Source organism: Lagopus muta, chromosome 1 (assembly GCF_023343835.1).
Source record: "Lagopus muta isolate bLagMut1 chromosome 1, bLagMut1 primary, whole genome shotgun sequence".
Classification (NCBI taxonomy): Eukaryota; Metazoa; Chordata; class Aves; order Galliformes; family Phasianidae; genus Lagopus; species Lagopus muta.
Window position 1 is genome coordinate 160,675,025 of NC_064433.1, and position 13,097 is coordinate 160,688,121.

A 13,097-nucleotide genomic window follows, 5' to 3' on the forward strand; every position below is an offset into this window, starting at 1 on the left:
GTTTATTTTTGAATTACATAAAAGCTAGAATGATGCCATGATACATGGATTTATTTCAAAGATTATATCAAGTCTTTGGTATTTCAGATAACTTGATAAGTATCCCCTGAGTTCTTGCACCCTTTTCCTTCTGTTGCATTTGTGAAATATGAAGATGATGTGGTTTTACACTGACGGGCATCTTCCACCACGCTGCTCTCTCACCTCTCCTCCTCAAAAAGAAGAGGAGGAGAAAAGATGATGAAAAAAGGGTCATAAATAAGGACAGGAAGATCATGCACCAATTTCCGTCACAGGCAAAAACAGATTTAGAATAGGGAGATTAATGTAATTTATTGCCTATTACTAAAGGCTAGAGTGATGATAACAGTATGGGTATTAATAGCTAGCTATATGACCTCATAGAACGTGGTGTAATCAGCTGCTGATTTAGGCATCAAAAAACAGCATTTGGAGCCTCACTGAAGATGTAGAAGTTTGAAAAGCAAGCTTTCTGCATGTTTTAGTACAGAACAGCAAACTGCAAATGTTTTTATTTGCAGTTGTTAATTTTTCTTCAGTAAATCCACACATACTATAATATTGCTAGAGGTGTTTCTTTTTTAATTCAGTTTTTATATATGTCATTTATTCTGCTATTAACACTTCTGCATGTCAATGAAAACGTTAGGCGATTTCTGGCTACAGTGTATTTCAGATAAGAAAGCAAAATAGATAGTGCCCTTAAATATGTTCCAGGTATGCGACAGAAAGTTGATTTTGCAGTATTTCCATTCTATTATTTAAAATATATAATATTTTTATTCAGTTGGTCTTCTTATTGTATAACATATTATGCACTGTTTTTTTTCTACTGAAATCTGTTATGTTTTTGAAATAACTATGCAATCCATAATAGTCTTAGAAAGGCTTAAAATGAAAGAAGATGACATGCTGAAATAGAATTGAAAGCAATTTTTTTTTTTTTTTTTTTTTTTTTTTGTTATTACTACCACCTAAAATAAAGTTTCTGAACTCTTCTTTCATAAGCAGTTATGGTTTTATTTTGGAGACTGTAATATTATTGAGTCTTTTTTGAATTATTACTACCCACAATGCTTATAAACTTTCCTCCAAAATGTTTGTGTACCTTAATATAACTAATGGCTCATTCCTCAAGCATCACTTTAAACTGAAACTCTCACTGAGTTTTCATTTGACATGTGAATATTAAAGAATTTTATGAAATCAGATAGAAAAATAAGTTAGCAGAACAACAATAAAAACCACCAAGAAGGTGAATATGCAATCTGAGCAATATTTTTTAAGTTGGTTGCTGTACTGGTCCGCTGGTCGTGAGAGAGGAAACTTCATTGTGGTTAAGTATATTATACTAAATATAAAGCAAGAGAAAACCTGTCTGTACTTATATTCCACATCTGCCATGTATTGCATAGAAAATAAATGGGGATCAGTGTTATTTGAAGTTATAAAACATTTGCTAGTTTTCCATTATTTCTCCTTATATACAGCTCTTTAAGTCCAGTAGTCGCGTCTATAGAGAAAAGAGAAGAAATAAGGCTGTTCTCAGATTATAGTTTCATCACTTTCAGGACAGCATCTTGGAGTAATAGCAGATGAAGTACTACAAAGAAGATTGTTCTTCTTAGTGGAATACATTTAATAAATTCCAAAAATGAAATAAAAATAATTCCCTAAACACAAGTATATGTACAGAATTAGCAAAAATTAAAGAGTGGGCAAAATCACAAACAAAACATCTTTATAAAAAATGTAATTTAATTTTGAATCAATGTTACAGAACATCTGTTGTGAGCTTTAAATATGTTTATATGTGTATTTCTGTAGATTAAAAAAAAAAACCCAAACCTTTTTTTTTTATATTTAATGACATTTTTCAAAGCTCAAATTTTGAGAGTAGAAATGTGTTCACTAATATCTGCAAAATCATGTGATGTGTCTGACCGGATCCAAGGTGTATGTTGACCTTGGGAGTTTAGCCTTGTGAGACATAATGAGATTTCTGTCATGTAGTTAGTTCTTTATTGCTCTGTGGAGATTTTTCATTGTATAGGAAATCCATGGTGTTGTGGGGTTTTTTGTCCTGACAGGTGTAGAGACAAAGGATGAATTAGGTTAAAATATCTAAGATTTCTGATATGTTTATTTGAGGAAATATAAGTAATATTTTTAATGCTTGTGTTTAATTATAACATCATGGTAACATTCTTAATTCTTTCAGGGGGATATTATCCCCACACGTGCAATATGATGAGAAGTATATTCCTGGACTATATCAATATTGAAGACAGATCATTAAGTATAAAAGGAAAATGGCTTTTGATTAAAGCTACCTATGGAAGTCATTTTATGTCCTATTTAGTCCAATATTTTTCCTTCAGCTTCCCACCGAGAAACAATTTCAACTTTTTATAACAATAACTGAAATGATCTCTTTTGTCTAATACAGCAAATCACTTAAGGGACAGCTCTTGAAAGCTGACATGAAACTGATTATTTGCAGTTGCAAAAGGGTACTGAAATGAAAATATGAGTGAAGTGACATTTCATTTAAAACTACAGTTGAGAACGAGGAATGTGAAATGAATGAAATAAAATTTGGCCTAGTGCAATTGACAGAAGACCAAATCTGCTCTGTTTAGTTGTGAGAGAGCAATGTTCCGAATGTTAAAATCCAAATAACTTAAAATAAGTTTTAAATAACTGGTTTTAATACTACTACGAATTATTGTTGTTTCTTATTGTTAATATTACTTACGCTTTCATATTGCTGTGGTTACCCAGAGCTTTCCTTTCCTTTCTCTTACAGAAGGGGAGGAGACTGGAGTGATGGATAGTCTGTTGGAGGCCTTGCAGTCAGGTGCAGCTTTTCGAGATCGAAGGAAAAGAACAACAAGGCCTAAAGGTGAATATTCTATTTCACTTTTTTTTTTTTTTTTTTCCTGAATAAAGCTAAAATCATTATGGGTCCAGTGGTCTAAAGGCTTTGGGGTTTAATTCTTTCTTGCAGTGATATCTATCTATCAGGAGTCTTCAGGCTATTTTGCTGCTGTCTGTAGTCCTCTAGAGATCAATGTACTGAACTTAGTGCAGCCTGACTGTTAAGGTTCTTCCATATAGCTATGTATACTTTAAATTTTAGAGGTTTATAGTAATAGCCACTGTATACAGGAGACAAAAGTACACTTGTCCTGCCAGGGCATCAGTTTATTCCACTGTAGATTTTGTCCTAGAAATATCTAACTTTCAAATATTTCTGCTTGCTTATGTCATTACAGTACTCCATCCAGAAACTTTCAAAGAGGTGTTTATTTTCCTTTGTTTTCTTACTTTTGCAGAAACACCACAAAATCTCAGTCCAGCCACACAGAGGCCGGTGCTGAAAGCCTGTAACCATGGTAATGAACCATATTCATGAATTGCATGCTCTTTTTAACTTAGCTTATGTAGTTGATCTGTCTTCTCAAAAGATGGCTGTGATATTTTCTGTTTTCTAGTGGAACACTAAAACAGAATTGGTACCCTGTTGTTAACGTTCATACGAATATTACACCATGACACAGTACTTATTATGTTGTAGAGCTCTTCTGTCTTTTTTAAGTTTTTTATATTTGTTTAAAATTTGATCATAGTTTTCAATGCAGTGATTTTATAAGCCTTAGGAACAATAATGTAAGACTTTTTAATCTATTATGTACTTTGTTAGAAAGCAGAGATTGCAGAACATTTAAAATGTTAAATATTTATGACACTAAATTATATAACCTTTTGCATTCCTTTGTCTTGGTTTTCTTGGTACTTTATCTGGAATAGTTTAAGCTGTCAGTCACTAAAATATTTTAAAAATGATGTTGTATCAGTGAAGTAAGAGGAAATTAATCAGTTATTTCATGGAATAGTATTTCTCCAAAATTTGAGCATGGGTCTTATCCGTAAACTCCCAAAGAATCCCACTCAATGAGTAGAAATACTCCTCTGCATGAAGTTACAGTGAGGGTAAAGATGTTTTTTTAGCTTTCCTAGATAATCTGCAGAACAGTATTTTAGCTGCATTTTATCTAAGTCTCAAGAATACAGATTGACTGTTTTCAGTGCTTCTAACCTAGTGGTCTCAGTTTATTTACATAGTTTATTTTATTAAAGAAAACTTTTTGTTAACCTTAAAGAAAAACAAAAGTCTTCATTTTGTAAGCAGAATGCATTATCTTTTGATATTTAAATACACCTCATAATTTAAAAAGCAAATGCAATCACACCGGGGATATTAATTATACCTCGGTATTTCTTATGTTTTTATTTCTTAAATGTCTGCAGTGGACAAAAAGTCCGTACAGAATTTGTCATTAAACTGAAAATCAAATAATCTAGAGCCAGAAAGACAGGTGAAAGATAATTTAATTCACTTCTAGGAATTGGCCCAAGGAAGAATGAAGTAAATTTGGCAGGTGCTTGTCTGGCACATAACATACTGATATTTAAATAATGACTACAGAGCACATCTGAATTCTACCCTGTAAGATACCACTTGATGGAACAGTTATGTTGGTTGTTGCTTATTTTCAGCCCATTATATTCAGCCTATCATCTGACTACAGGCAGTATAGTTTCCGTTTTCAAACTATAAACGCATCTGGACAAACATGAGGACTAAGTCTTTTGTCTCAGGTTAAAAAATAAAGAAGCAACACATAACTTTAAATTCTGCAAAGCATGGGAACTGGTTTGTATAACCAATGGATATAATCTGGTACTCAAATTTGGCTAGAGATCAGATGCTTATCCTAGAAAAGTAAAAGTAAACTCTTGGGTTTTTTGTTGCTTCTAATTTAGCCTTATTTTCAATAGATCATCTTGAGACAATATGATTCTAAGATGTTTTAGAATGAATGCAGCTTTTCTTGAGCCTGTCTCATTTTTCCTGGAGCAAGATAATACATTCCTGATCTTTTAAAGAATTCAGTGCTATGCTGTTGATTTGTTTGCACTTGTCACAGTATCTAGATGGTTGTATATAACTGTCTGGAGCCAAACATAGCACTGAACTTGATATAATTTCTGCTAAAATATATGGGCATTTATTGCTTGGAGTTTATCTTGTAAATTATTCTTTTTTTTTTTTTTTTGCTTTATTTCTTCAGCTGTTGAAAGCCTATGTAGGTAATTGGAGAATGTTCTGTCTGATCATTTATTTTGTTTTAGGAAATTAGAAATTATGTAGGTTGCATATTATCTAGAACATACACTAGACCCTCAGTAGCAAAGCTTGTTTTTAGTAACCTTACTGAAGTTAGTAATGTTGTCACTCAAACCAAGACTTACAAAGCTTTAATTTTTGGTTACCAAGGAGTTGAGCATTTTATAATGTCGAGTTTGTTTTCTTCAGTCTCATCCTCTTTGTAGTTTTTTTCTTTCACTTTTTGTCTAATGTGGATAAATATGCAGTAACTTATTGTTTCTACGTATACTAGACATTATGATTTATTTTCTGTAGTTCATTTTATGAACTCTGTAGTAAAAAGTCTCTAATTTCAGCTTACATCATAAAAATTGGAATATGTCATTACACAGAAAGATTGGTTTGGCCTTTAATTGATTAGCTGTTTTTCCCAACTTGAAATTTCAAATGAATGCTAAATTTTGTATCAGTGCGCCAAAAAAGCTACTACCTTAAAATATGTGGAAAGCGATAAAGCACTTTTCTTGTTTGATTCTTCTGTTGAGACCAACAGATTCACTTATAGTGGACATGCTTTATTAATATGCATTGCAGATTCATACCTAGAGTGTACTTCTTTGACTCATAATACACTCAGAAAGAATTACAAGTCATGTGTTGAAATATCAACCTACTGAATGATTGAGAATGCAACAATCTCTACTGGGCAGATGCCATCAAGTTCTGACTAATCTTTCTTGTTTAGAAACAAAACAAAAACAAACAAAACCTGTTTAGTCTTTATGATTAAAGATTTTTCTCTAAAAAAAGTGAAATAAAATTATACCCCAGCACAGTAGATGTAAAAAACTGTGACTTCATATTTCATAGAGTATGGTAGGGGTGAGAAATGCGGAAAGAATGTCCACTCGCTCCATAGCTGTAATATAAATGGGAACAGGAAAGTAATTTATTTCATCACTGCCATTATTATCCTCAGTACAATACTCTCAAGACACAAAACTACCTCCTAATGGTGAGACTAAGCCAAGTCTTTTTTAAGAAAAGAAAAGTGAAAAGCAGAGGAGCAAGCTGGCACTAAATAGCGCTAGAAGGAGGGTAGACGTTTTCTCCTTTCATTAAATAGATTGCTCAAAAAAAAAAAACAAGTAGTAAATGTAGTCGAATGATAGCCATTGATTGGTCCTTTTCCTCCTTGTGATTTGTTGATCTCCCCTGAAAGCTCTGGTAGTCTTCATCTGGTATTTTTGAGTGTTAGTTCTCATGCTGCTTCCCAGGGTGGCCTCTTGGCTGCGTTCTTTTATTTTCGGTTCTACTGCACTTTTCTTTTATTGAACAGATTGCCTTTTTTTTTTTTTTTTTTTTCTTCTAACACGATGTGTTGTTGTTTTTCTTTTTTTGTCATTTAATTCTGCTCTTATTTCTGTGATCAGAATTACCTTAGGAATACAAATCTTTTCAATAGATTTTTGTTGGTATGACTTGTATATTTATTTCCTTTGTTTCTATTAATACCGTTTTGTATTTATTGTACTAACAGCTGAATTAAATTTATACAAAAACTGCCTGGTAAGGTTACAGTTAGCTTTAAAAGAAAATAACCATAAACAGTGGAACTATTGCAAAATATGCTTTTGCTGTAATTGCTTGTCAGAGTAGTGTTCAGCTCTAGTTGTCTGTTAGTGTAGTTCTAGTGTTTTTGTACCTTTGATTCAGTAATATCAAATGGAGAAGCTTTATCTTTCGAGATCAGAATAAAGCACTTAATTGGCACTGATCAGGATTTTGCACATTATGATATCTTTTGAAGCAGCTAATAGCTAACGTTGATCTGAGTCTATCAGTTATTTTAAGAAACAATCAACATACATTAACATCTTGCACATTTATTCCAAGTTAGTTACGTTCAAATACACAAACAAGCAAATCCAAGGCAGCAAAGTGACCACTGCAGCACAGAAAACTGCATTATTAAATAAGTTTTCAGTCAAGCTTTGCAGTCTGCACTAAGTTCTCTGCTGCTATGGCTACACATTTATTTGCAGTAACATTAGCCAAGGTAATGTTATCTGAAATACGTGAATAGAAATTCTACATCTGTGATTGCACGTATATATATCTCAAATGCAGTGGAAAGTGATTTTCTTTACAAGGAGGTTACATTTAAGATACTGAGAGTAAAGACAAGCTATAGTAAAATGGAAGTGAAAATGCAGGTTGATTTTTCTGACTTCAGAGGTTGAAAGAAATCTTTCTTTTGCAATCAGTTGGGTTGTGGACTGTGCTTTCTAAGGTCTTCTTTCCATAGTAAAGTCAAACCCCCACTGTAAAGGGTGGTGTAAATTACTGTGCTTTTTTGTTCAGCAAACCTGTAAAAGACAGAATGATTTTTGTATGATGTTTAGTCTGAACTGTTTCAAATACATATGTTAAATAAAATTCTTGCCAGCAGTGTTATTCTAATCCCAGTTAAGCAGAAGGAAACGTTTTTTGGTTTTTTGGTTTTTTTTTTTCTTTCTGTGTTTTTTCATCTCTTATTCAGAATAGAATTGTCTTCTGAGGTTCATCTTAGTGTCTCTGCTACCTTATTTTTGACAGTCATACATGGCAATGAGCTAAGGCTCATCTTAATTCTGAAAATCAGTAGCACAACCACCTGCAGGTCGCTATTTTACTTGAGCATTGCTATATATGACAGCATGTGATGGTTTACATTTGATCTCAGTTTATCCTTTAAAAAAAAAAAAGTGTATTTTGCTGTGTTTCCCAAAATTGCATGCAGGGAACATTAGGAAGTACCTAACATTGGAGAGACATTGCAGCCTGTGAATATTTTTCGCAGTAGGTTTCTTAAGCTGTGGCCCTGAAGATGCATTCTTGAACACGATCATTTCCTCATGGTAGACATTGTTTTTAAGAAATTATTGATGTTAGCCTGTTTTTCATTCCATTCATGAGCTAAACATTTAGCTAGATGTTTTTTCTCATGTATGGGAAGAAGAAAGTAGACAAAGTTTTGGGAAGGATTTGTGAAATTTTACTGAACAGTCTAGTTTCCTCAGCAAACTTGCAGTATCTGTAGGCACTGTTATAAAATGAAAATATTTACTAGGATTTTTGTTAAAAAGAGAAAGGTAGTTCTCAACTGCTCCCATTTTAAGACCAAATCTTCACTTCAATATTCACTTCAGAAGTCAAGTAAAACTGCTGCTTATCCTAACAGAAATAATTCCCCTGAAACCATATACAATGTTAATTTATATATATATTTTATTTTTCTGAATTAGGCAGCAAAGGTCAGAGAAATCGTGGCCATAGGAGCAAACTTTGCGTATGTGTGAAAAATATCCAGATGAGAAAAGTTAGTTGCACTCACGTGCAGGCTCTCACAGGGATGGCCCTGTAGAATTAACATTCGAAAATATAAAGAATGATTAACTTTGTTGCAAAGTTTTTAGGGTCTTTATCTAGGAATCTCCCTTTCTTGAAGTTTAATGTTGGAGTAGAGAAGTGGGTCAGAAGGATGAAAGGTGATGAGAAGAGGTTTAGATGAAAAATGGTAAAATTACAGTTTTCAGAGCCTTTTCAAAAAAAAAGAAAAAAAAAAAAAGCAACATCAACATTTTTTAATTGACTTAAGATTGACATAAAGCAAAACAGGAAATGACCCTTGGAAAAAAAGAACAACCAAATGTTGGAAAATTGATACATATTCTGCTAAGAATGGAAAAATGTACTTCAAATCAGTAGTAAGTGCATGATAGTACTCTGAAAAAAAACTGGTATAGAAAGAAAAAAAATCTGTTAACTTGCTGTCTGTATAAGCCCAATCCAAACTGTCAACCTCTTGGCAGCACCCATATTTAGAAATGGAAAAAGAGGAATTGTAATTTTAGGAAAAATGCCACGAGTAAACTGTCCTGCATATCTTTGTCTTACCATGAAGAGTTACAGTGAATATAGTATAGACAAGAAAGAGAGCAAAAGATTCCTAAGAGCAAAAATCCTGAGTGCTACCTTGGACCTTATAATGGGGCTTACTCTGCAGAGGTTTGATGAGTTCGTTACTAAAGTGAGATCTTCTGAAGTGTTCAAATTAGATACTCATAAGAACTAAGTGCTTTTATAAATATCTTGCCAGTATACACTGGTACTAGTTCAGTAAGAATGCTTCTCTCAGGAAATGCAAGGACATTTTCTGCAAGATGAGAACTGTAGCAGAGAAGTGACATTTGAAAGCAGTGACACTCTATATCCCATAATTGCACGTATAGTAAATGTCAGATTCATAGTCATCTGTCTGGGTAACCAGATTTCCAAAAGGTACTACAGGCAGGTTATATATTCAAAGCAGTCCTCTGAATATGCATCACTGGACAGTCTTAAATCTGCAAAGGGAGCTGTAAATTACCAACAATTTATCCATATTTGTCTTTCTGTTGTTTAGTCATGCAGAACTTTCCATTTGAAGACGATTACTGAGCTGATCTGTATAGTAAAGAGGTTCTGTCACTTCTCAGAGTACTTTTCAAATCTCTTCCGTATTCGTTAAACAAAGCTTTAGGTATGAATTTACCAGGCCTTTTCCCTTCTGTTTATCATTTTCTGAACGTTAAGAATAAGTGGCATCTAAGGTCCTGAAACTTTCTTCAGATGCTTTAGAAACACTGATCCAAGCAGAATAAATAATGTATGTATAGTTTGAACAACAATCACAGTTCTCATTGTATTCTTACATATATCATTTTAAAAGGATTGCCTTTACTTTCTTTCACTATGTTGGGTTGTGAAATTTCAATAGCAAGATGTTAGAACTGAGTATTGTCTGGTTAATGGTACACTAGGGACAAAATCTTAGATTGATACAGTGTATTGATCCTGACCTGAGTCTTTTGTGACTCAAGCAGTGTCTAGTAAATGCAGCAGTGTTCATTCAGTATTTCAAAAGATGCAGAGAAAGCACAAAACATTACACATCAAATTCTTTAAACACACTTAATTCATCTTTCATTGCCATGTAAGTGAATGTGTTCCCTTAACAGTTTTTTTTCCTCCTTTGGGATTATTTAGTTTCATTTTCTAAGTGGTTGTTGCTGCAGAGCAAAAATGTGCAGTGTAAAAGAAGTACTGGAGTTCTATTTCTTCCTGTTGCTTGTTGTTGTAAGTCAACATTCAGTGCAAATAAAAGGCATTAAAAGATGCTGGAAAAACAAGAGCATCCTGTGCTTTCTTCCTTTTTGTTGGAATAGGAACACTTGGAAGCTTTACTTTTAAGTTTTGGAATATTCTAAAGGGAAATTTGCATGTAAGATGAACCAGAACAGTTGACTGTGTCTGTAAGTTGCTTGATAAATGTGGTATCATCTTTGTTTCATCCCAAAAATAGATAAGTCTTGCTTATTTCCATCATACATGCCTAAGGCAGAATTCACATCAGCCTCCCAGCAAAATAATGAGAAGACTCAAGAGACTTTCTTGGTGGCTCCTACTTAGAGATCACGAGTGGCAAAGAAAGCAAATACAGGACACAAATACAGCTTTCACGTGAACGTCAGAAGGAAAGATGATAGCCAGAATGATCTGGAGTAGTGCAAGACAGTTGGACTATGATTAGATGGTTAGATCCTATTAAAATGGTTTTGGAAATTACTCGTATTTTTCATGACAATTCATCATTATCTACATTAAGCTGTTTCTGGCATAGTAAAAGTACTATATATTGCAGCTGTCAAAAAAATTACACAATTCACTTATGCAGCTCATCAGTGGGCAACACCTTTGTGAATACATTACTCTTGCAATCTGATATTTTCACTACTTCTGACTTTCTGCTTTCAGTTTGCACCATACGCACAGTCTCCTATATCACAGTAACATGACCCACAAACCTTACCAACTTCCTTACGTTCATGTAGCCTACAAATCCAAAATGAAAGGCTATAATATAAGCATATTTGGGGAAGAATATTTAGATTATGAGGAAAATTGGGTTAATAAAGAGTGTATTCACTTTCAGTGGACACTGTAGTTTGACTCTTATTTTTGACACAGAATCAATCATAGAATCATAGAGCCATCTAGTTCCAACCAAAAGAGTTGAGTTCCAGCACCCATGCAGGGACAGGGACACCTTCCACTAAGTCAAAGTCTTCTCTGTTTCTTAAATCACAGTTAAATAATTTAAGAGGGTATATATTTTCACTTCTCCAATCACTTTGTTACTTGAGTTTTTCTTTGCCATTTGGGAGCAGATACTGGCTAGAAGCACTGCATTTTATTATAACTGCTTTTCATAAACAGAAAGATGAAAAACATGTCAGATAATCTAAAATCAGGATATGCCTCACATTTTGCTCGATGAAGTGACTGTTTTAGTTAAATTTAAGATTGATTTCTACACTTCACCAAAAAATATTAGTGGGAAATGGTAAATTTTGTATTAGTATCATAGGTATTTGTGTTATGGAATGGAATTAAATCACAGCTGCTTTGGTGTAAACATCTTGGATAAAAAAGCTTAATAAAACCATGGGTAAACTATTTGTTGGAAAACGCCTGCCTAGTGGGACACAAATTAATAGGCTGGTATTTTCATGGTTGGAGCTTCCAGATCCCCATATGCATTTTACTTCAGTCACTGGATTAAAGACTGAATGTTTTCTGTGGCAGGAATCATAATCGGCTTTCCTCATTCAATATGAATATTTGAATCATGAGGCTCAGTAATGTTTGTTATTTATAGCAGAACTCTGTAAGCAGAGGAGCTAATGAACAGAGGGAATTTTCCAGGGATATGGAGAGTATGGTTTAAATTTGTGCCCTAAGGGAATAATGGAATCTGGATGAACCGGAGTTAAACGTAGCTGAGTAAAGGTTTTCATAATCATTTTGAAATGGGTACCTTTTCTTACTGTATTTATAATTACATTCAGTGACTGTTTTTTCCCATTTTCTTAGTTTCAAAAGTAATGAAAAGTAATTTATTCCCCAAACACCTTACTTCATTTCCTTGCCAAAATTGCTTTTTCTTCCCCAAAGAATGTTGTCTGGAGAAGTTTATCTGAGACCTATTCTTATTTGAGCTTGCATTACTCTTGTTACCAGAAAAGGAAGAGATAATACACTTTTTCTTCCTATGTTCTAAAATATTTCTTCTTCCATCTTTTCCATGAGAAAGTAAAGTTCATGACACCTCTCCTTTCACTCCACCATCATTAGCTGAAAAACTGGGTGAGTCATTGTAGCGATTCCAAACCTGCTGATAACCCGTATGAACACAATGCCAAATTAGGCTGATGGAGGAGCTTGGAGAGGACTGTTAAATTTGGAAGAATGAAATAAGAACTATTTTAGGAGAAACAGAAAGATTTCCTCCAAACCAGAGCAGTTCCTGTGTACTTTTGGTGGCTGTGGTTGGTTTGGTTTGTTTTTCTATTTGGTTTGTTTTGGTTGTTTTTGCTTGTTTGTTTTTTTTCCCCAGTTTTCACTGTTAGAATATTGAGGCCCTCAGGATCTACTTTACAGATGTACCAAATATCCAAAACTGCAAGTGAAAATAGTATGAACAAAGCACTAAACATGTAAAGTGCTTTTGAATGCTAATTAATTACTTGGGCATATCAGCTGTCCATTTTTAACTGATCTTCTACAATTAATTCATGTATTTAATTTCTTGAAGGATTTCATACTTCATTAATATAGATACACAATTAGTGAGCTTATACTTCTTATGCATAGAGAAAGGGGCATACCCATCTTAGAGAAGAATTAGCTTTTATAAATTGTTAAATAGTGAGTTTAGGCCTCTAATTTTAGTGATCTGAAGAAGAGGTTTCTCCGTGTTTTAATTCTGTATATATAATAAAGTTAATAGAAATTGGCACAACGAATATTGAAGGTA

At 33.5% G+C, this 13,097-nt stretch overlaps 1 protein-coding gene across 1 annotated transcript in view; it reads left to right on the forward strand.

The window, feature by feature from the left end:
• DIAPH3 (diaphanous related formin 3) overlaps positions 1 to 13,097 on the forward strand; it is a 249,057-nt gene that overhangs the window by 186,798 nt on the left and 49,162 nt on the right. The window contains exons 28-29 of the mRNA XM_048932696.1: positions 2,831 to 2,926; positions 3,360 to 3,419. Coding sequence (XP_048788653.1) covers positions 2,831 to 2,926; positions 3,360 to 3,419 — 156 coding nt within the window. The remainder of the gene's footprint in view (positions 1 to 2,830; positions 2,927 to 3,359; positions 3,420 to 13,097) is intronic.